General features: G+C 49.7%; 1 protein-coding gene across 1 annotated transcript; it reads left to right on the top strand.

The window, feature by feature from the left end:
• The first annotated feature begins 16,556 nt into the window (after window positions 1–16,556).
• Window positions 16,557–23,478, top strand: CD93 (CD93 molecule). The gene is made up of 2 exons (XM_020878291.2): window positions 16,557–19,064; window positions 19,290–23,478. The coding sequence occupies exons 1-2, from the start codon at window positions 17,134–17,136 to the stop codon at window positions 19,312–19,314; spliced, it is 1,956 nt and encodes a 651-aa protein (XP_020733950.1). The 5' UTR covers window positions 16,557–17,133; the 3' UTR covers window positions 19,315–23,478.
• Window positions 23,479–24,331: the final 853 nt, after the last annotated feature.

The raw sequence follows: 24,331 nt of genomic DNA, 5'->3' as shown, positions 1-24,331 counted from the left end.
AACTGTGATAAAAAACATGCTTAGTGGTGAGAAGCTAGGAACTTTTCCATTAAAGCCTGGAATAGGGCATTATGGGGACACCATGTCATGTGCCACACTCTTGAAGTTCCCTTTAGAGTGGATCCAGAGGAGCACACTGAATTCAAACCTGTAAGAGAGGAGGTGTAGTCACTGCATTTTGCAGATGGGCTGGATTCTATATGAAAGATGAGAATCAACTGAACAACTATTAGAAGTAACAAACCATCCAGTCAGATGTCTGGTTACATGTTTACTTTGCAAAAATCAGTAACTTTATAGAAACTAAAACCAGCCAGAAAATAAAATGAAAAAAACATTCCTATTATGATAGCACTACAGAAGGATTTTAAAAACACCATAGAAAAAACAAAGTGCATGTTCCTTCTGACAAAAATGTAAAATACCAAAAAAAAAAAAAAAAAAATAGAGAGAAAAAAGGATACTCTGACCACATGGAAAGATATCTTGTCTTCTGGGATTTGATAACTCCTTATCATCAACTGGAAACTTCTCCAGTTAATCTATATGTTGTCTGTTGTCTAAATAAAGATAGAAAGATCATTTGGTTTCAACAAGATAAGCTGACTTTTATCTATGGGAAGTTCTTACCAAAAAGAGGAAGAATGAATTAAAATGGGAAAAGTCAGATCACAAGGAGATTCAGATACATAAGTCCAGATGCCCTGAAATACTGCAGCCACAAGGCCATAAACAAGGTGGTGTTTGGAGGGGTGAAGAGACGCATGGGCCAGGGAAGGGAACCCCGTACACAGATAGACCCAAATAGCATTAGGCTTCAGTTTATAAAAAAGATAGCATTTAAAATAAATAGAGCAGGAGGATTTGGTCCTTAAATGAAATTAGACAACTAGATGACCATCTGGAAAGATATTAAACTGGATCTCTCACTTACTCCACTCTTTAAAATATACTCCAGATGTAAAATAAAGCTTTAAGTAAAAAGTAAAAGTGTAAAGCTACTGAAAATATGGGAACATTGAAGCTTTTTTTTTTTTCTTTAATGGGAATGCGGTAAGAAAAACTATCTAAGCAGGGCTTCCCTCATAGCTCAGTTGGTAAAGAATCTGCCTGCAATGCAGGAGACCCTGATTCAATTCCTGGGTAGAGAAAATCCCCTGCAGAAGGGATAGGCTACCCACTCTAATATTCTTGGGCTTTCTTTGTGGCACAGTCAGTAAAGAATCCGCCCACAATGCAGGAGACCTGGGTTTAATCCCTGGGTTGGGAAGATCCCCTGGAGAAGGGAAAGGCTACCCACTCCAGTATTCTGGCCTGGAGAATTCCATGGACTTCATAGTCCATGGGGTCCCAAAGAGCTGGACACAACTGAGCAACTTTCACTTTCAAGCATGGCACAAATTCAATGTCATTAAAAAGGATGGGTAAAAATTTCTAATTAGATAAAAATTAGAATTTTCTGGAAATAAAGCAATGTCAGAAATGCAGTCCAAATGCAAATAGAAACAAAAATGCACACACACACACACACACACACACACACACACACACACAGTGGTGACTTTGTAAACTTGTATTACGTTTCAGTAAGAAAAACAGCAAACTTTCCTTAGGAAAACAGACACTCTCCTCCCCACCCAGATAAACAGGCAGTTCTCAGGGTCTGGAGGAGGAATGTGCTAGACTAGATCATGGATGACGCTTGGGAAGAAGGGTCAAGGCTGTGGGGCTGATAAGGGACAACTCCAAGACATGTTTCTAAGTGACAAAGCTTGGGCAGGACAGGACTACACATATATGGAGATGTTTATCTTTGAAGAGAGAACTGTTGTCCTGGGAACATTCACTCCCGCCAGGGCCTCAGAGACCAAGACCAAGCTCTGGAGGAGAAAAGGAGCTCACTTCTTTGTATCTTTTAAATTTTTCTAGAATTTCAAATCACATACATGTGTTTATATCCGATTTTTAAAACTTGGTAGCTTTTCAGAATGCATGCATGCTAGGTTGCTTCAGTCGTGTCCGATTCTTTGCGATGTCATGGGCTGAAACTTGCCAGACTCCTCTGTCTATAGGAATTCTCCAAGCAAGAATACTCGAGTGGGTTGCCATTTCCTCCTTCAGGGGATCTTCCAGACCCAGGCTCTGAACTTAAATCTCTTTACTTCTCCTGCCTTGGCAGGCAGGTTCTTTACCACTATTGCTGCTGGGAAGCCCAAAGAATAGGTTGTTGTTGTTGCTCAGTTGCCAAGTCGTGTCCGACTCTTTGCGATACCATGGACCGCAGCGCGCCAGGCCTCCCTGCCCCTCACCAGATCTGCTATTATTGATCCTCTCAAAAGTTGAGGTGGCTGGAGCCTCATTCCAGCGTCTCTCCCTACCCACATCAGTTTTCTGCAGCTCTAAGCCCTCCTTCTGCTTTAGAGAAGAGACAATTACTTAAAGATTGAATTACAGAGAAAGTGACATCAGCATCATGGCCACATGAAAATATCCCTCCTTTTGGTCTCCCATTTTGAACAACTGAATTTGGTATCCATCCACAAACAGAAGCACCTCTGTGGGAGCTGTGGGATCCTGCTTGGGAATCACATGGGCACTGGCATCCTCCACAAGTTGCCAGTGGGACTCCGAGCTGTAGGGGGAAGGAGGCCCTAAAAGACCAGCAGGGAGGGGCCCTCGTATCAAACAGAAACCATCACAGAAAAGGCCTTCCAGATTTGTGTCTGCAGAGCTCTGTCTTCTGAGCTCCCCCAGGTGAGCACACAGGAAATTGACGTGGACCTGGGCCTGGGGACCATTTGCATGGGTGTCCTTGAGGGTGAGATTATTTAGCCTTCTTGTGTCACAGGTGGGTGAACACCTTCCAGGAAGGAGAAGAGATGGCAGGAAAAGCCACCCAGCCAGCGAGAGGGCTCGTGATGGACACACAGGACAGTCTGTTGGTGGCATCTTGAGGCAGAGGCCGAGTGCAGCCCCTGGACATCAGACAGCCAGCACACCTGTCGGGACTGAGGTCCCAGGTGCCGGGGCTCAACTCTGCTCCTTATCTGCATCTCTGCTGCACATATGCTGCCTGCATCTGCGCCTCATCTGCACATCTGCTGCCTGTAGCAGCAGCCCAAATGTGGGCTTGCCTTTGAGTGGAAGGAGCATGGTTGAGTCTACCTGGCTCGACCCTCTTTTTGTTCCGAAGGTCGGACCTGAATCCATCTGTGCTGTTTCTGGTCCTGAATGAGGCAGGTGTGTCCTGGTCATCATCCGTGTGATCTCTTGAAACCCAGCTCAGATCTGAGACTCTGAGATTTCCCTGATGTACCTCCTTCCCATCCTCCCCCAGACTCTAGCCACATTTTCTCCAAATGTATCTCTCAAATTCTGTTTTGATTTTCTTAACCTGTCTGCGAGCTCCTGGAGGGCAATGTTGTCTATTTCATCTCAAGGCCCCGTGGTGTAGTGAGGTGTCAGGATGCAGTGAGGTGTCAGACTGCAGCGATTGAGATGGAGGCAGGGGCACAAGGAGGACCTTTGTGGGGTGTAAGAGGTCAGTGGATGTGGGGCTGGCCCAGTGCAAGACAAGGAAGGAGCCGATGCCTGCAGCAGTCTCCTCTCCCCCCGCCCCTCCTGCAGAAGGAAGGGACAGGGCATCTGGGAGCTGGTGATGCCACGGCCCACCTTGGGGACTCACCCTTGTTAAGGAGGCACAGTGGTTAAAGTGGCTCTAGAGCCATGCATCTCCCTGATTGCATACAAAAAATCCCCAAACAACCAAATCTCCTCAATAGAATGAATGGATTTAAGAACAGTGGTATCTTCAAGGAGTGGGACACAGTGTCAACACATAGGTGAGTCACCCACGTCCAACACCTGAGCCCCACAGACATGAGGCAGGGTGGTCACTCTCCTGGGTGCCTCCACAGACCTAATCACAGTCACCCAGTCACCATCCACACTGTCCCTGTTGGGGATCACCATGCCACGGCCTCCAGGGGATGTCCTGTTTCTCAAGCTGAGAGCTAACTTCATGGGCTCAGCTGATGAAAATTACAGTCTCAGTTACACTATGTGCCCCTCCCTCTGGGTAAGTGATGCTTCAGCCCCAAGTAAAAGACATGGACCAAACAGGTCACCTGCCCTGTCAGTAAACAAAGAACATTGTGGCCTTTGAGCCATCAGCCACTGCAGCTGCCCCAACCGTGCACTGCGTGGGGATGAAGGAGAGAAACATACAGAACACCAGCTCCAGATAGCTGAGATGCTGGGGCACTGGCTCCAGATAGCTGAGGTGCTAGGACCCTGGCTTTGGATAGTTGAGGTGCTAGGACATTGGCTCCATGTAGCTGAGGTGCTGAGACACCGACTCCAGGTAGCTGAGGTGCTGGGACACTAGGTCCAGATAGCTGAGGTGCTGGGACACTGGCTCCATGTAACTAAGATGCTAAGACACTGGCTCCACGTAGCTGTGGTGCTGGGATACTGGCTCTAGAGAGCTGAGGTGCTAGGACACTGGGTCCAGATAGCTGAGGTGCTGGGACACTGGCTCCAGGTAGCTGAGGTGCATATTGAGCCCAGACTCTTGCATCTTCCCGTACACAGTGGTGGTGGTGGTTTAGTCACTAAGTTGTGTCCCACTTTTGTGACCCCATGGACTGTAGCCTGCCAGGCTTCTTTGTCCCATACACAGAAAAGTACTCAATTCATTAAATTGAAATATCTGGATTTTAAAAGTAATCTTTTGATAGTCCAACTACCTAGTTTTTGTTGCAAAAATGCTTATATAACCTGGTTCCTCCTTTACCTCTTCAGAGCAGGCCCTCAGAGTGACCTGAGATGATGTCATATGAGCTTAAGTCTTCAGTTTTGTCCCTAAATAGAATTCAATTCTCAACTTTTAGGTGGTTTATTTTTTTTTCCAGTTGACAAAGATAACAGTGTACCAAGGGAGTCACCTCTCCTACCTTCCCAGAAGGACCTTCAGCCACTCCATCCCCCACCTCCCCTGGCCCAGTTCACCCAGCAACTCAGGTTGGGGGCTGGCATCACTGCTAGGAAAGTGGTGCTGATGTCATGTGCCTTCCTCTTTACGTTAGCTTGCCTTTTTTTTGTTGTTCTTACTTTAAATGAGCTCCCTCTTTTTTTTTTTTAAACTTCCTTCCTGGAGCTTGAGTCATTTCCCAAGGTCTTTGTCTGCCTTAGCTAAGGACCTCAGTGCCCAAGACGGTTTAGAAGTCCTTCTGTTTCTTCTCCAGGGACCTCCATTCAGACAGAGGCCCAAGCTGGACAAAAGTTCTGGGAGAAGTAGGGCATGAAAATAATGCTTGGAGTTTTCCCTAAGGGGAGACTCCACACGTGGCCACTTTGACCCAGTCTCCTTGGGTAGAGAGAGGAGCCTGTTGAATTGGGAGGGAAGCTCTTCGAGGCGTGAAGGAACTGTGACTCCAGGGAGGGGCCGCTTATTTCTAGCTGTGCTGCCTGGGGAGTGAGCGCTCTGAGCTCACACAGCCAGGAAGCGGGTCCCACACTAGGAGATGATCTGGGCTCCTCCCAGGGAAGAATTTTTTGCCCCCATCCATAATCCCAAGCATCAGGACAGGTCAGAACCAGGCAGAATACCCTCACCCTTAGCTGACATAATGGAGAAAGAGACAGGCCTTTTTCCACTGTTTGCTGATGGATGACCCACCTCATTCCTGACTTTGTCCCACTGGCTCTCAGGTTCTGACAATGGCCTTCAACTTCCTTCAACCAATCCCAGGTCCTCTCCTGGGCCCCAGCCATCCTGGGTTTCCCTCCTGTTAAAGGGGTCCATCCCTGAGTGGGCTAAAAGCCACCCATGGGCACAGAGGTAGTGACTGGGGCTGACGTGCTGAATGAGCTGCAAAGGCATCGTGTAAATATAAGTGGGGTTGTGCAAACCACAGTCTGTGGGCCAAATCCTGCCTGAGGCCTGCTTTTGTAGATAAAGTTCTATTGGACACGGCCATGCCTTATTGTTTACTTAACGTCTGTGGCTGCTTCAAGCTAGAGATAAAGTAGCTGCAATGTGGTCTGTGTGGCCCAGAAAGCTGAAAACACATCTACTATCCAGCCCTTTATAGGAAACACTGGGGCCCCTGGATATTAGAAGGCAGTGAGCTATTTTGTCCCTGTAGAGCGTAACCCAGAGAAGGCAATGGCAGCCCACTCCAGTACTCTTGCCTGGAAAATCCCATGGACGGAGGAGCCTGGTAGGCTGTAGTCCATGGGGTCACGAAGAGTTGGACACGACTGAGTGACTTCACTTTCACTTTTCACTTTCATGCATTGGAGAAGGAAATGGCAACCCACTCCAGTGTTCTTGCCTGGAGAATCCCAGGGGCAGTGGAGCCTGGTGGGCTGCCATCTATGGGGTCGCACAGAGTTGGACACAACTGAAGCGACACAGCAGCAGCAACAGCAGTGTTACCACTTGGATGGAACCTTCTGGAGACAAAGTCTCTGGGGAGGGGCGTTGGTACTGACAAGTGGGCATCTTCTTTGATGGAGGCCCTGCTGCTCTCTGGTCCCTACAGTGGTTTCACAACTCCATATGATGCCTCCCTGCCCGCCCCTGCACAGGGCTGGTCTACACTTTCCTACGGCCTTATCCCTGGTCCTTCTGAAGATTGCAGCCTTGGAACCAGGGGACAAATGTGGCTTTGGCTCCTAAGATCCAGGACATAAGCCAGAGGACCTGTGTGGGTGGGTTTGGCTTCCCTGAGGCTAGTGGGAGATGGGGCTCCTTTGGTTCAGTCCTCTTGGAGGTGTAGAAAAACTCGTGACCAAGACACTCTCCTTTCTTTTAATTACACCTTTAATTTCGAGATCCTTATGGATTAACATCCAGTTTATAAGAAACAATACAGAGAGACTCCTGGAGTCCTCACCTGGGTCATTTCCCCCGTGACTGCATCCTGCTGAATGAGAGGACAAGTCACAGGAGGATTCTGACCCTTGTGCAGTCAGCACCTGAGTCTTTCCAGCATCACAAGGACACCTCCTGCTGTCTTTTCATAGCCCCTCCCCTCCTTGACCTCTGGAGCCAGCAATCTGTTCCTCACTGCCCACCTTTTTGTCATTTCAAGATTATCTACATGTGGAACTTCACAGCATGCCACTGTTGGGACTGGTTTTTTTTTCAGTCTCTGGAGATTGATGTGTATGTGTCAGTAGTTTTTACCCTGTTACTAGAAAGTATTATTCAAGGTATTTTAAGACCACAATTTGTTTAACCATTCATTTAAGGAAGGATATTTGGGTTGTTAGTAGTTTGGGGCCACTAGGAATCAGTCTGCCATATGTGTGTGCAGGTTATCATGGGAACACGGAATTAGCGCAGCTATCTCAGAGGAATGTGGCCCAGAGAAAGCAAAGGACTCTGGTGTGGTTGCCTTTTCCTGATGGTCTCCACTGATTTGTGGTTCAACTGGTTGAAACAGATAACAGTGTCACCCATGTGTTCCCACTCACCCCACTCACAAGTCTCGGTGAAAATCCTACTCCTTCATCGCCCTTACCTCCTCCACCACCCCTATCTCCCCCATCACTCCTGTCTCCTCCATCACCCCTGTCTCCCCCATCACTCCTGTTTCCTCCTCACTCCTGCCTCCTCCTCACTTCTGTCTCCTCCATCACTCCCATCTCCTCCATCACTCCCATCTCCTCTATCACTCCTGTCTCCTCCATCACTTCTGTCTCCTCCATCACTCCTTTCTCTCCTGTCACTCCTGCTTCCTCCTCACTCTTGCCTCCTCTTCACTTCTGTCTCCTCCATCACTCCCGTCTCCTCCATCACTTCTGTCTCCTCCATCACTTCTGTCTCCTCCATCACTCCTACCTCCTCCATTACTTCTGTATCCTCCATCACTTCTGCCTCCTCCATCACCCTGCCTGCTCTATCACTACTCCATATGTGAATTTGGGCAAGACAGCCTGGTTCCAAGAGGGTTGCTCTTACTCATCTCAGCCTGTCTGTGGCAAGAAGGCCAGCAGGATCATCTAGGATGGGGGCAGGGGTTGCCCTGCAGGGTCTTTGGGGGTATGGATTGCTCTGGGCGCCTGTGGCTGGGCTGATTCAGACTCCTAGACCTGAGGATGTATTGAACTGAGTGAAGTCTGCTACCCGATGTGTCTTTGAGGATCAAGGAGGAGAACCCAACAGTAAACTTCCATCAGGGAAAATCTGCATGTCCTCTATGAAGCTGTACTGATACCTCAAGTATGCAGTTTCCTAGTGAAAGAAATACCTGTGTTTCTGCACCCCAACACCCATAACTAGAAACTCTGAGTTGAATCAAAATACATTTGTTTTACTGAATTCTGTGGAACCAGCTGCTTTTGCAGTGTGACAATTTAATTTCTAAAAATTGGTCACCATTTTAAATTTGGTGGTTTCCCTGATAGCTCAGTTGGTAAAGAATCCACCTACAATGCAGGAGACTGGTTTGATTCCTGGGTTGGAAAGATCCCCTGGAGAAGGGATAGGCTATGCACTCCAGTATTCTTGGGCTTCCCTGGTGGCTCAGCTGGTAAAGAATCTGCCTACAATGCGGAAGACCTGGGTTTGATCCCTGGGCTGGGAAGATCCTCTGGAGAAGGGAAAGACTACCCACTCCAGTATTCTGGCCTGGAGAATTCCATGGACTATGTAGTCCATGGGGTCACAAAGAGTCAGACACAACTGAGTGACTTTCATTTCATTTTTAAAATTTGGTGGGGGGCTCAGAGATGAATTATTAACACAACAGAATCACTCTGCCTTTAAAACACCCGGTGTAAAAGAAATGCACGCCTGCTGAATCACTTAGGTGAAATGCTGGCAGCCCCTGGGGCTCCTGGCTACACCCTGTTCTAGGAAACTGGTGGAACAACCTCCGTTCTGGGTGTTGTGAGGTTGTCACATGTGATCCCAAGCAGGAATGGAAGCGGCTGCTCCCCATGTGGGTCTAAAGAGGGCTCTGCATGTTGGGGCCCAGAGTGCCCAGAGTCTCCTCCTCCTTTCTGCCGCCCACAAGGTTCCCACGGGAAGAGGAGAGTGAGGGCAGGCTTGTGGGACCAGCTGGCTTGGGTGTGTCTCCCCTCTGCCCCCTCAGGGCACCTGCTGCTCCTGAGATACCGGCAGGCTGCTGGGGTTTGGATGAGGAAAGGCCAGTCTCCCCAGAGTTTTGTTGTTGCTGTCCTGGGCTCTGCAGGGGGCCCCCCTCCCCACCTCCCTCCAAGTCAACACCAGGCAAGGAGGCCAACTGGTTCCCCAGAAAGAGCCCAACCAGAAGCCTTTTCTCTCTTCCAATATGGAGTGGGGTGGGGGGGGAGAGGCAGTGGTTGACCCCTAGAATTCTTTTTTAAGTTTTATTTGATATGGACCATTAAAAAAAATCTTTATTGAATTTGTCCCAGTATTGCTTCTGTTTTATTTATATTTATCTATTTCTGGTCGTGAGGCACGTAGGATCTTATTTTCCCATCCAGGGATTGAACCCATATCCCCTGCGTTGGAAGGTGAGATCTTAACCACCAGGGAAGTCCCAGGCCCCTAGAACCGTTGTGTGGAAATGTGGTTCTGCAAACAGACCAAAGGCCTGCAGACCTGGGAGGACTTCTGAGGCCCTTGGGTCAGGTCTTGTCCCACAGAGTGAAATCTTTACAGCCCAAAGTCTGGAAAGAATGCCACTGACTGCAAGCAATAGCCAACAAATAAATTGCTTAAACAAAAATGCTAATAATTCCCTATGCTGTACAATATAGCTGATATTTTACAGTAACTTGAGGTATAATCTATAAACATTTTAAATCATTCTATTGGACACTTGAAACTGGAACAAGAGTGTAAATTGTCCATCCTGTGATAAAAATGCTAATAATGTCAAATAAGAAGTCTTGGCAGGGAGACTTTAGGGTCAGCCTCCTTCCATCTTCACCCTCTGCTCCTCTGAGTGTGTCTGCTCATCCAGACCCCATCAACTTTGCAAACCGCATTCAGAAGACCACACCAAGCGTGGGGTGTCTATTTCTCATGTCTCTGCTCGAGGGCGAGGAGAAGTTTCCTGAAGCATCCAGCATTCTGCCTCAACCCACGTGGATGGCCTATGTCACATGTGTGCCCTGGTCCAGGTGCTGGCCAGGGGGTGGACTTGCCATCATTGGCTCAGACCTGGATCGACGAGTTTCTGATATCTCTTGAAGCTTATTGCCGACAAGTATACAGGTGAGCTTGTCTTAGGAAGAAGGAGAGAGAGCATCTGTCCCCTACAGCCTACTTCATACAGAGAGAAATGCACACAGAATCTCGATAGACCCCAGGTAACTTTCAGCTGAACTACTATCCTGGCTTTAGATGAAGGCAGGTGAGCCACTGGGTGAATGATCAGTGACACTGAGATCGCTAGGGATATAGGAGCCAGTCGGGCAGCCCCCCGGGGCACTGGCAGGGCCACCGATTTCCATGTCAGGCGGAGTCAGCATCACCAGAGGCTATTTTTCAAAAGAAGCCAGAAATCCAAATCTTCATGTAAAATCTTACACTTCCTAAATATTGATAATGAATTCGCATTTTTACTGACACGAGGCTAATAAAAATTGTCTAAGAGCTGGACTTCTAGAGATGGGAGTACCACCTGACCTGCCTCCTGAGAAATCTGTACACAGGTCAAGAAGCAACAATTAGAACCTGACATGGACCAACAGACTGGTTCCAAATTGGGAAAGGAGTATGTTAAGGCTGTATATTGTCATCCTGCTTATTTAACTTCTATGCAGAATATATCATTGCCGAAATGCTGGGCTGGATGAAGCACAAGCTGGAATCAAGATTGCCGGGAGAAGTATCAATAACCTCAGACATGATATGCAGATGACACCACCCTTATGGCAGAACGTGAAGAGGAAATGAAGAGTCTCTTGATGAAAGTGAAAGAGGAAAGTGAAAAAGTTGGCTTAAAACTCAGCATTCAGAAAACTAATACCATGGCATCCGATCGCATCACTTCATGGCAAATAGATGGGGAAACAATGGAAAGAGTGACAGACTTTATTTTCTTGGGTTCCAAAATCACTGCAGATGGTGACTGCAGCCATGAAATTAAAAGGCACTTGCTCCTTGGAAGAAAAGCTATGACCAACCTAGACAGCATATTAAAAAGCAGAGGCATTACTTTGCCAACAAAGGTCCATCTAGTCAAAGCAATGGTGTTTCCAGTGGTTATGTATGAATGTGAGATTTGGACTGTAAAGAAAGCTTAGCGCCAAAGAACTGACGCTTTTGAAATGTGGTGTTGAAGAAGACTCTTGAGAGTCGCTTGGACAGCAAAGAGATCCAACCAGCCCATCCTAAAGGAAATCAGTCCTGAATATTCATTGGAAGGACTGATGTGAAGCTGAAACTCCAATACTTTGGCTACCTGATTCGAAGAGAGCTGACTCTTTGAAAAGACCCTGATGCTGGGAAAGATTGAAGGCAGGAGGAGAAGGGGACGACAGAGGATGAGATGGTTGGATGGCATCACCGACTTGATGGGCATGAGTTTGAGCAAGCTCTGGGAGTTGGTGATGGACAGGGAAGCCTGGCATGCTACAATCCATGGGGTCACAAAGAGTCAGACACCACTGAGTGACTGAACTAAACTGAACTGAAGAGCTGGACCCAACTTGGAGCCCATGGTGCTCCTTCTTTGGATAAACAGGCCAACATCTGGCAGTTGGATGAGGCTTTGCTGTGGCCTCTTTGCATCGATTGGCAGTGGGACCCCTACTTTGGGAGACATCAAACATTGCAGGAGAGGCCTGAGGGCACCGTTACTGTCCTCAGGTCTAGGGACCAGACCACTTTCCAGCCGTGATCTTCCAAAGAGCACTAGAGAAGCGAGATAAGAGAAACCAGGACACTCAGAGGAAACTACCAGGAATGTTTCCTGCAATGAATGTCCCAGGCTGTGCTGGAGACAGGTAGGGCGTGGATGCTGTGATTCATCATTTCAGATGGAAATGAGATGTAATTCAGAACTCTTATGGGAAATGAAAGGTGATGATAAAACAGACACCAGTCAGATAAAATTAGACAAATGGGCCCAAACTCGGGCATGTGAATCTAGGCTCAAGGTAGCCATAGTAGCTGAATACCAGAAATTGAGAGGGCTCTCTGCACACGCTGGGCCATCTGTACCTTGACTGGAGTCAGTTGGCCTAGATTCAAGTTCTGACTCTACTCCTTACTAGCTAGGCAAATTCCTAACCACTCTAAGCTTTCCCAGCTGCAAAGTGAGCATGATGGTCACATCAGTACCCACCTCACTGGGTTGTTAGGAGAAAATTTTTATTAACTTTTGGCATTTTTTCTCTGTTCTTTTTCTGTAACACTTATGTGTATATGTGTTATATACTGTTGTTGTTTGGTCGCTAAATTGTGCCCGACTCTTTGCGACTCTATGAATGGTAGCACACCAGGCTTCCCTGTCCTGTGTCCCTGAGTTTGCTCAAACTCATGCTCATCAAATTGGTGATGCCATCCAACTATCTCATCCTCTGTCATCCCCTTCTCCTCCTACCTTCAATCTTTCCCAGCATTAGGGTCTTTTCCAATGAGGTAGCTCTTTGCATCAGATGGTCAAAGTATTTGAGTTTCAGCTTCAGCATCAGTCCTTCTAATGAATATTCAGGACTGATTTCCTTTAGGATGGACTGGTTGGATCTTCTTGCAGTCCAAGGGACTCTCAAGAGTCTTCTCCAACACCACATTTCAAAAGCATCAATTCTTCAGTGCTCAGCTTTCTTTATAGTCCAACTCTCACATCCAAACATGACTACTGGAAAAACCATAGCTTTGACTAGATGGGCCTTTGTAGGCAAAGTGACATCTCTGCTTTTTAATACACTGTCTAGGTTTGTCATAGACAATCTTTCAAGGAGCAAGTGTCTTTTAATTTCGTGGCTGTAGTCACTGTCCACATTGATTTTGGAGCCCAAGAGAATGAAATCTGACACTCTTTCCACTTTTTCCCCATCTATTTGCCATGAAATGATAGGACTGGATGCCACGATCTTCATTTTTTGAATATTGAGTTTTAAGCCAGCTTTTTCACTCTCCTCTTTCACCTTCAAGAGGCTGTTTATTTCCTCTTCACTTTCTGCCATTAGAGTGGTATCATCTGCATATCTGAGATTGTTGGTATTTCTCCGGGCAATCTTGATTCCAGCTTGTGAGTCATCCAGCCCAGGATTTCCTGTGATGGATTCTGCAAATAAATTAAATAAACAGGGTGACAATACTTGACATACTCTTTCCCAGTTTTGAATCAGTCCATTGTTCCATGTCTGGTTCTAACTGTTGCTTCTTGTTCTGCATTCAGGTTTCCTCTTTTTTGGATTTCCTTCCCATTTAGGTAACCACAGAGCATTGGGTAGAGTTCCCTGTGCTCCATAGTAGGTTCTCATTAGTTACCCGTTTTATGCATAGTATCTGTAGTGTGTATGTGTCAATACCATCCTCCCAACTCATCCCATCACCCCCTTTCCCTCTTGGTGCCCATACATTTGTTCTCTATGTCTGTGTCTCTATTTCTGCTTTGCAAATATGTTCATCTGTACCAATTTTCTAGAGACTACATATATGTATTAATATACAAATATCTTTTCTCTGTCTGACTTCACTGTTTTCTAATGATTGTTGTATACTTGCTTTTTTTCATGGAGAATTGAATCTTGAATGTGAGACATATAGCCATTATTATTTCCATAAAACTGTATTGTCTAAATAGGGCAAAACTCTATGCCCATTTATTGGAACCACTGAGAGTGTTGTAAATGCTAAAGGGATTCTGAAAATTGCCAAGCCAGCTATGTGAGCAGGATTTACAGGCTTGTGTCTCACGCTGAGCTGTCCTGGAGACAGAATCTGCCCAAAGCCCCGTACCCTTTCCTTAGTTTATCTCTTTCCAAATGTTGACGAGCCGCTTTGCTTGCCAAAGCCAGATCTGGGAAGTGAGTACTAGTTAGCCTTAAAAACAATGCTCAGCCCAGTCAAGTTTTCTGTAAATACTGTGCATGATAAGTTACACAAGGACACTATTTATGAAATGTGGGAAAATTGATAAGGCTGTACAAGCATGCTTACCAGCCAAGGGGCAGGGGTGGGGGTAGGGGCGGGGGAGAGTCTTTGGGGAAAAAAAACAAAAAAACTCCCTGTCCACAGCCAGTGAAACAAGTTTCCTCCTGCTGTTTTGCTCAGTGCGGGGCGGCGGGGTGCGGGGTTGGCCTTCGGACTTCAGCCAGTGCCTCTGTCTCTTGGTTGCCCTAATGGACTCCTCACTGGGGTGATGGCATCAGGACTCCTGTCTCCCCTCTCTTACAGGCCAGAAAACCCAGCCCTCTGGAGATGCAGAGCTTGGGTCCTGCCCTAAAGCCAGCAAATAGCCAAACCAAGGCATCAATGCCAGAGGCAAGTTCAGGTGATCAACATTAGCTTACTGGTGGGACAGTGACTCCTCCCCCCAAATCCCCTGCACAGATGGAGCCCTCACAGAGCCCCCTGAAGACGTGAGGAACTGCTATGGACTCTCATACATGGGCAGAGAGGTCCCACAGCTTGTCTAAAGCCGCACAGCTCATGAGCGGCAGAGTGGGATTTGAACCAGGGGTAGATGTGTTCTGTCCCTTTAAACAGGTGGAAACTCACAAACCACCCCTGGTGAGGTGTGTCCTCACGTGGTTTTGCACATGTGGGATAGTGTACCGAGGAGGCTCAGTGCAGTAGCTCATGCTGTGGCACGAGAGTGTTGCTTTCATTCTTCATTTGTTCTTTAGTTTTGTTCATTTTTCATTTTTTAAAGATGTTTATAGTTGCTCTATTTCTATGAAAAGGGGAACAACATAGCTCCATCTGAGCCTGAAACCATGGTTGCCTACTGAGTGGTCCTCATACACCATTTGGGTCTCTGCACAGAGGGAGGGGGGCTGCCACATGAAGGTCTTAGCCCTTCAGTGCTCCCCTAGGGATTTCAGATAAAAGTCAAGTTGTCACTGTTTGGGTTCTCAGGGCTCCTCACCTTCACAGGTCCTCCTTCCCACGCCTCAGGCTCTTGTAGGACCGCCCTTCCTTCACTCCCTTAACAAGGTCATGGCCCTCCCACCCCAGGGCCTTAGCACATGCTACTCCTCCACATGAATGCCATTTCCCCTCTTATCTATTCCTCCTTTAAATTCCAGCTTCATTGCCATTCTTTTCCAGAGGAGCCTGTCCCAAGTGTCCATTCCAAAGACCTCTCCTGACACCCTGAGTTACCTGTCACAGCTAAAACTGCTCAACATGTTCAAATCTGTCCATTCTAAGGGATGTCAAAGGTCATGAAGGCAGGAGTTTTCTCCTAGAATATCAGTGCTGAGCCCAGCACACAATAAGGCCTTAATCAACATTGGTTAGGTGGATGGATGATTAGGTAGATGGATAAAAAGATGGATGGATGGATGGATGGATGGGGGGGGGGGGATGGTTGGATGAGTGGATGGATAGATATGTGGGTAGGTGGATGGATCTCCACCGACACTAAAGAGCACAGGGAGAACTCCATGGATTCTAAGAAAGCAACTCTGGACTCCTGCAAACATCTGATTAAAACAAAAAGAATGTAAGGAGCACCCCCTGAGGGCTCTCTGACTGGAGTCTGAGAGGAGTGCTTTATCCCTTGTGGAGGCTGAAAGTCCCTGAGTTCCCAGCCCCCATGACACCCTACTGGAAGCTCTGAGGAGAGCTGGTCTCCCATCTCAGTTACTCTGAGGTTTTCCACTCTCCACCGAGAGCTCCCTTTGGCGGCTGGCTCCTCACCATCCACCCAGAGTGCCGAGAGTCATGGGTGCCAGTGGGTAGGGGGAGCCAAAGGGGGAGGGTCCAGCCCCCTCCCTTCTCTGGGGAGATGGATGTGTGGTCTGCAGGTCTCCTGAGGGTCCCAGGGGGCAGAGCTCTTGGGCCCCAGGTTACCTGCTCAATTTAGCGTCACCAGTGCCGGCCCCTTCCTTGCCCTTGTCTCACTCCTCCCCTCTCAAAAGAATTGCGTGTCCCAAATCCTCGTCTGGGATCTACTTCTTGGGGACCCCAACCGGTGACAGTCTCAGTGAGCAGAACACTCTATCATCGCAGGAAAAGAACTCTTCGATTCAAGGGCCTCTGTGAGTCGCTGTGTGGAAGGAGGTCAGCTGTGGCCTGGATGGATTCTGGGCTCAGACCTCCCAACCTTCCGGTAACCCCCAGCTGAGGAAAAACAGGCACGCAAGTCTTGGCCTGTGAGGCCAAAGACATTTTCATTTCCTTTCTGATGCTTTCTGTGACGTTGCCATATCACAACACAGCATTTGCACTACGAAACCCTGAAAACTGCCAAATTTCACCCAATTGGGTTTAACATTCTCGAGGAGGGAGCTTGGCATTGTGTTAGAAACTCAGACATTCCCACGGCCCAGTTCCTATTTTAAAATTGCCTATCTATTTAAAGTTCACGATGAGGGGACGTAAGAGAAAAAAGACTCTCAAAGCCAAAGGGAACATGAGCGAGCAAAAGGAGAGTCGAGTTTGCTTCTAAAAAAGGCTGAAAATTATAACCATCATGTCTCAAGTCTGAGGATTTTTTTTTTTTTCCCTCTTCTGGTTGTTTGCAAACCAAAGTGGAATTTCATTATGGGTTATGAAGTGAGTTTCTCAAGTTCTTGGCCCCTTCCAAATCTCTACTTACTCCGCAGCATGCCCTCACATGGATGGGAAGGAGGAGGGACCCCGAAATAAAGGCGCTGGTGTATGCAAGCCACAAACAAACGTCTCCCCACCCCCATCGCCGCTGCATTTCCTTAGCCCGCACCCAGCGACGTTGCCTGGCTCCTTTTATGAACAACAAAACCGTGATGAAGGCAGCAGGAGTCAGAAGCTATTCAGCACAGGAAGCCCCTGTATCCGGTGAGGAATAAGAAGTGCAGCGGCAGGATGCGCCTTGGGTCAGGGGGCCGAGGAAAGCCTTCAGCCTTTGTGTCTTCTGTGGCGGAGCGTCCACGTCTGAGCCCTCGGCTCCCGTCGGAGCTCAGTTGGGGCCGCCGCTGTCACCGCCGGGGCGTCAGCCTCCCACCCAGAGGGACACAGAGGCCACGATGGCCAGCTCCACTGGCCTGCTGCTGCTGCTACTGCCGCCGCTGCTGTCGATCCAGGCCCGGGCGGAGGGCACCGCTGACCAGGAGGCCGTGGTCTGCGCAGGGACTGCCTGCTACACGGCCCACTGGCACAAGCTGAGTGCGGAGGATGCCCAGCTCCATTGCAGCAAGAAAGGGGGCAATCTGGCCACGGTGAAGAGTGAGGAGGAGGCCTGGCACATCCAGGGCGCCCTGACCCAGCTCCTGCTGCTGGGGGCACCCCTGCAAGAATCCAAAATCAAGTTCTGGATTGGGCTCCAGCGAGAGAAGGGCACTTGCTCGGACAGCAGCCTGCCTCTGAGAGGCTTCAGCTGGCTGGGCGATGGGGAGGACTCGCAGTACAGCAACTGGTACAAAGAGGTTAAGAACACCTGTATCAACAGGCGCTGCGTGTCCCTGATTCTGGACCTGTCTGTGCCGGGCCTGGCCAGCAGCCTCTCCAAGTGGGCCGATGGTCCTTGTGGGAACTCCGGGTTTCCTGGGAGCAACATCCAGGGCTTTGTGTGCAAGTTCAGCTTCAAAGGCATGTGCCGGCCGCTGACCCTGGGGGGCCCGGGTCAGGTGAACTACACGACCCCTTTCCAGGCCACCAGCTCCTCCCTGCAGGCTGTGCCCTTTGCCTCGGTGGCCAGCGTGGCCTGTGAGGATGGGGACGAGGGCAGGCAGCACTACTTCCTGTGCAAGGAGAAGGCCCCCAGCGAGTTTGACTGGGACAGCTCAGGGCCCCTCTGTGTGAGCCCCAAGTTCAGCTGCGACTTCAACAACGGAGGCTGCCAGCAGGACTGCTTCGAGGGCGGGGACGGCTCCTTCCGATGCGGCTGCCGGCCGGGGTTCCGGCTGCTGGACGACCTGGTCAGTTGCGCCTCTCGGAACCCTTGCAGCTCCAGCCCATGTGGAGGGGAGGCCACGTGCGTCCCCGGGTCCCTCGGAACAGACTTCACGTGCCACTGTCCCCCAGGCTACAAGCTGGACTTGACTCAGCGGAACTGCGTGGACGTGGACGAGTGCCAGGACGCCCCCTGCGCCCAGGACTGTGTCAACACCCCTGGGAGCTTCCGCTGTGAGTGCTGGGTGGGCTTTGAGCCTGGCGGCCCCGAAGAGGGGGCCTGCGTGGATGTGGACGAGTGTGCCCCTGGCCACTCGCCCTGCTCTCAGAGCTGCACCAACACCGAGGGCGCCTTCTATTGCTCCTGCGAGGAGGGCTATGAGCTGGCTGGAGAGGATGGCACCCAGTGCCTGGACGTGGACGAGTGTGAGGTCCAGCAGGGTGGCCTCTGTGACAGCCTGTGCTTCAACACAGAGGGGTCCTTCCGCTGTGGCTGCCTGCCGGGCTGGGAGCTGGACCCCAATGGTGTCTCCTGCACTGGGGGGCCCACGTCACTGGGACCACCAACCGGGTCTCCCCTTGGGGCAGACACGGGAGATGGAGAAGGGGGGCTCCAGTCTTCTGCCACTGTGTCCAGACCCAGCGGGGACAACCCTGAGGGTACCACCATGGTGGTGCCCTCCAACAGGAGACCCTCCTTCCCAGCCAGGGTCCCCATCTCCCTGCCCCCACCGGAGATGCTGGCCCCCAGTGCGACGCCTGGGGCCTGGATGGAGCCCAGCACCCATCACCCCACAGCCACCACTGGCCACAGGGAGTCTGAAGGCGAGGATTTCACAGCCAAGCAGAGTGACCAGGGCACGGACGGGCAGCAGCTGCTCCTGTTTTACATTCTTGGCACCGTGGTGGCCATCCTGCTCCTGCTAGCTCTGGCCCTAGGGCTGCTGGTCTGTCGCAAACGCAGGGCCAAGAGGGAAGAGAAGAAGCAGCAGCCACAGAGCGCGGCGGACAGCTACGCCTGGGTCCCCGAGCGAGCTGAGAGCAGAGCCACGGAGAACCCCTACAGGTGAAGGAGCCTGGGTCACCCGGGGAGGAGTGTGGCGGGCACAGGTGCGGGGTGGGAGCGGCAGTGACCGTGGCATGCAGCAGGCAGGGGTGAGGAGCAGGCACAGGCCTCCCTGGGGTCACCTCGAGGCCCACATGTGCCCTCTGAGGGTGCCACCACGCCCAGGGCCCAGATGGCACGGCCCCGGGGCAGCAGCTTCCAATGTGTTGCCCTTTGTTCCCATAGTCCGACGCCGGGGACAGACTGCTGACGCTGAGGCGGCCCCTGGACACTGGCAGTGATCACCATCCTCAGAGCCAGGAGCCCGTTGAGAGCAGGACCCCCATCCTCCTGGAAGACTGGACTGGAATCTTAGCAAGTAGTAGTCAACCTTCTCTTTAAATGCCTGGCAGCTTGAACCGTGCAGGTATCACACGTGTGTAGTATGGAAGTGGGAGAGGGTCAGGTGTCATTTCAGGAATTTCATGTGTGTTAACAATTCTCCTTCCCTCTCCTGTTGAAATTCAAATGTGACTGAGTTCATGTCATCCCTGATTCTAGATCAGACTTGACATGTCAGGTGCTAACAGGCTCCCTTTGAACTGCTTCTCTGCCCGCATACACCTCTAATAAGAGGACGCGAACCAGGGCAAATTCGGACTGAAATGATTTGTGCCTTCTGGTGTGATGAAGCCTGAGTCTATCAGTTGTCTGATTATGTAAGAAGCTCTGTTTCTGACGGAGGGAACCTATTTAGGCTGGAGACGATTTTTTTTTTTTCCATTCTTGCTTTTCCATCCACTTAGGTGGCAGAGGCAGGGCGTTTAGAAATCACATCTCTCTAGTTCTTCAGGTTCTAATTGTCTTCAGTTTATTTGCAAATGAAATCTGAACAATGTGGGGAAAATTGTATCAAGCGAGTAAAAAGTGACTCTGGAAACTAGGGTTAGAAGGTAGGGTTTGTTTCAAAACTATGTGAGTCATTTTGTCTCAATAAATGTTCCCATGTTTCACCATGTGATTGACTGGTGAGACACTCGTGAGGTCAAAGGTTAAAGATCACTGGTCTCCAGGGCCAGGTGGCCCCATGCCCCTGATGCCATCCTGTCGTCTCTGGACTCTGCCTGGGCTTGGACGCCCTGATGGCTTCTGGACGACGTGAGGGGCTGAGTTGAAAAGGTGCCGTCACAGCATGTAGCACAGTTCACGGTGACAGAGGCCTCCTGAGAGCTGAGCTCGTCTTGTGGACACAGCACAACCAAGTCAGGACTCGTCCCCTGGGTGTTGGCCCGGTGCTGCGTACAGCACCGGTGTCCTCTAGCCCTTTCCCTTAAAAAAGAAGACAAGAGGGGATGGAGAAAGAATGAGAGTATAACTAAGATCTTGTGCAACAGCAGGCACTGCTCAGAGCCACTTTAATTTATAGCCTTGCCTATAAGTGCCCACGAGCCATGATTTCCCACAACTAAGACTGTTGTGGTTGGCGGTGCTCGGTCCCAGTTCAGCCGGGGTCCCTGGAAGGCAGGCCAGAATTCACTGCAGGTTGGAGCCCTTAGAAGCTGTCCAAGTAGCACAGGAGGGCTGGGCACCTGGAGAAGGTGGGGCTGGGGGTGAACCCCTTGCCACATCCCTCCCTGATGCTCCCCCTCCCCTGCAGGACAGACCAAGGGAACCATTTCCGGGATCCAAACTCTGCCCCAGAGGTCAGCACACCATGTGCTTGGCCTCCAGAGCCAAGTAGATGCTTTTTGCCAATTTCTAAATGAAGGTGCTATAGCTCACACACAAAAAAGGAAAACTGGAAGGGGTTGGGGGAAGGAAGGAAGGAAGGATGGAGGTCTGAGGGGACCCAGCACAGGGTTCAGAGTGTCTGCTTCTGACACCTAATATTCTGCACCTAATTTCTGCAGTTTCCACTTGGAACACTGGGCTTTAATGCTCCAGGGGTGGAACGCTGTGCCCCTCAGCCCAGGGTCCCTGGGCGCCGTGCTGTGTGTGGGGCTGACTGTGGGCCATTTGTGCCTGTGTGTGCCTCTGGCTGGTATCTGCACTTATAGAAATGCTTTGCTCTAGGCCGCTACAGACCTCACCCTGGTCACTGGGGCGAGGGGAAAATTCCCAACCCAGGCCGCCCCTGACCCCTGTGGTCCCCCAGCCTTGAACTGGCTGAGGCCATTTGATTTCTTCCACGGCCCGGCCCCGTCTGGTTTCTGTGTTTGAATTCTTCTGAGGGCGAGTAGGGAATATGTAGCCCTGCTCGCTGTGCCCCCCTCTTCCCCTGACCACTGAGCACCGCCATGGGGAGAAATGGGAGGATAAGTAATGCTTCTCCAAACCTCCTCCGTCAGAGTCGGCCCCTCTGCTGACAACCCGCCTTAGCAGCCGCCACCCAGCTGGACGACCTCGGGTGGTGACTCTGATGAAAAGCGTCAGAAGGATGCTTCCTTCTCCCATTCAACCTGCTTTGGTCCAGGGGTTTGAATCCTTGTTCTGGGAGCTTGAGGCCAATGGACAAAGCATCTATTTATCTAGAAGCCAGGTGGCTCGATCATGACAGCCAGGTAAATGGATGGATGGAGCATGGGGAGAGGTGGGTTCTACCACGCTAGGACTCCTCCAGCAGCCGGGCTGGACGGGGCTGACCAGGCGCTGTTCTGTCCCTGACCCCCTGACCTGCCGAGTGGCAGAGCAAGCCGGGTGCCGGGGACAAAGGAGAGGCTCCGCTTAGCAACACGTTCAAAGACAACTTGGGCTTCTGTCCATGGCTCAATGATTCTATGTTTGGGACAAACTCACCACGTGAGTGACTCAGATAACTTAAAGGGAGGATGTCTCCTCAAACAGGCCTGCTCCTGAATTTCAGGGACAGTCTCTGCAATCACTGTTCTTCTCTCCTGCTGGCCATTTGGAGGGGCTGAAGCAGGAGGACAGTCCCCTGGGGGAGCGGAGTGTAGAGAGCCAAGGGTGGGCCATTCTCCAAATTCGCCTTGGGCGTGGAGGACCTGGGGTGTGTCCTTTGTATGATGAACCCATGACTGCTCTGCTGGGTGGCCTGGAGGCAGAAGTAACCTTGCTGGTGTCACTTTGGTGCCTGTCCCCTGTCCCCAGAGGCACTAACGGTGAACCCACCAGCTCTGGCCTGAAGCCGGGAGGGACTCAGCGTGTGCTGACCACCAGGCCTGGCAAAGCCATTTCAGGCCTGAGTGCCTGTTGCCGATAGACTAGCAGCCTCTCCAAAAGGTTAGTCTTCACATCTTTCCCCATGATCAGGTGAAAAGTGAAATATAAAACTAAACCCGTATGTGAGTGTGCTTCGTGCAGCCTTCAAGAGGAGCAGAGTTGGGAGTGAAGCTCTCTCTTCCACACACACGTGTGTAGCTGCGTCTTTTATGTTCTGGTTGTGAGCTTTGTTTGAGCATATTGTGCAGGGTCTGGGTTTTACCCCTGAACAACCTCTGGAAGATGTGGATTTGATCGTTAGCTACTTTTATTCCTACTGTCTTTCCCATATAGATTTCTATAAAAACTAAGAGAACGGAGATGAGATTTGACTCTGAAAAAGGTACCAAATTCAAAATAATGCAGTTTTTTAAAAAACAAATAGAGGAAAGCCTTTTCCTATTATTTTTCTTCTTAGCTTCTCCATTGTCTAAATCAGGAAAACAGGAAAGCACTGCTTTCCAGCAGCTGCAAAATGGTGTAATGTCCCCTACATATTTCCACCGCTGAAAACAATAGGGTTAGCATGGAAATCAGAGACAGAAAAATCCCTGAAAACATCTGTCCCTCTCTGGCTGCAAAACCCAAGGCTTAAATCTGTGTGGTTTGTGGAGCCTGTCAACTAAAAAAAAGAGGATGATCAAACTCTCCACGTGTTCAATAAACAAGTACCTTAGTTTGTTCTGGATTCCGGGAGTAAAACTCACTGAAATGCTTTTTTTTTTTTAACCAAAATGAAGTGTGTTTTGGCCTGTTCATGGAGATAACACTCACCAATTTTAGGAAGAAACTCTGGAATTCCTTTCTCTCATTGTTCCTCTTATCTGCAAGGGGGTAAGTGTTTCCTTTCGGCAGAATTTGCCCACCGTTTCCCTGGCCTGAAGCTCTTTTTGCATATTTGGCTTAAGCTAGAATTAGATCAGAGGTGAGGTCTTGCATGACGATATTCAATGCGATTGTAAACATCAACAGTCCCTCCCTGAGTGCTAAAAGAGAACATGTAGGTCTTTTTGAATGTGTATATTTTAAGTTTGTTCCACTGATGCTGGAATCACAGGCTTTTCTCCCAGGCTGGGGGAGGGCGGGCTGGACACTGAGCTGCCCTCAGGCCTCTGAAAAGCTGAGTGGCACTTCTGGGCAGCCTTGGAAGCAGGTCGTCACCCTTTGTGCTTTGTTACCCACTTATCCTAATAAACTCCGGAATACATTGCTATCAGTCTGTTTTAATATTTTAATATTCTTCACAACAGCTCAAAATACACAGCAGGAACTACATTCAAAGATTCCCGTGTCTGTTGTCAAAGAAACCTTGACGACCTGCATCTTTATTCACTGGAGGTGACGCTGGCCTCAGGGCACCGAGGTGGGGGGAGGACATTGTAGGGAGGTCCCCAGGCCCAGATCCGTGCTTCTAGACTCTGTCCTCTGACCCTGAGCCCTGCTGCATGCCTCCATCTCCACTGTCCTATCCCCTGCATCATTTTAGTTGTGTGAGTGACGTTCAGTGCAGGATTAAACATGTCTAATGGGTGCGATTTGCAAACACCATTCTGTAATGATCACAGGAGCATTTACGACCACTTGGGCACCAAACATTTTCCAGTATACTTAACTAATTGGACAGGCCGACCGCTCGCTCATTGTTCTGCCACATAAACCTCACCGTGACTGGAGGCTGGAGCAGCAGATGGTGGTTGATTCCCAGTCGACTTGCTTTCCAGACTGTGGACTTTGTAAAAACAGGGCTTATGGAGGATCAAGGGCTCTCCGGTGATGCTAATGGCCTGGACGCTAGTGATAAACAGTCATTACCAGGGCTCAATAAAACTGATTCTTGAACTGTCTAGTCGCTAACAAAACCCATTTGGAAATAATATCTTAATATGAAGAACTGTGGCTGCCCCCTCGCCAACATACACACACACAGAAAAGCATCTTTCACACAAAGAGAGAGACACAAAGAGACACACAAATACACACAATCTTAACATCCTCTGTTTCATATTGAAAAACCTTGAGGCCAGGGTTTCCTGATTCATAGGCAAAGCCCATGAACAAAAATGCCACAC

Source organism: Odocoileus virginianus, chromosome 9, assembly GCF_023699985.2.
Source record: "Odocoileus virginianus isolate 20LAN1187 ecotype Illinois chromosome 9, Ovbor_1.2, whole genome shotgun sequence".
Taxonomy (NCBI): Eukaryota; Metazoa; Chordata; class Mammalia; order Artiodactyla; family Cervidae; genus Odocoileus; species Odocoileus virginianus.
Note: the sequence above shows the minus strand (reverse complement) of the source record. Positions and strands in the feature narration are given on the sequence as shown.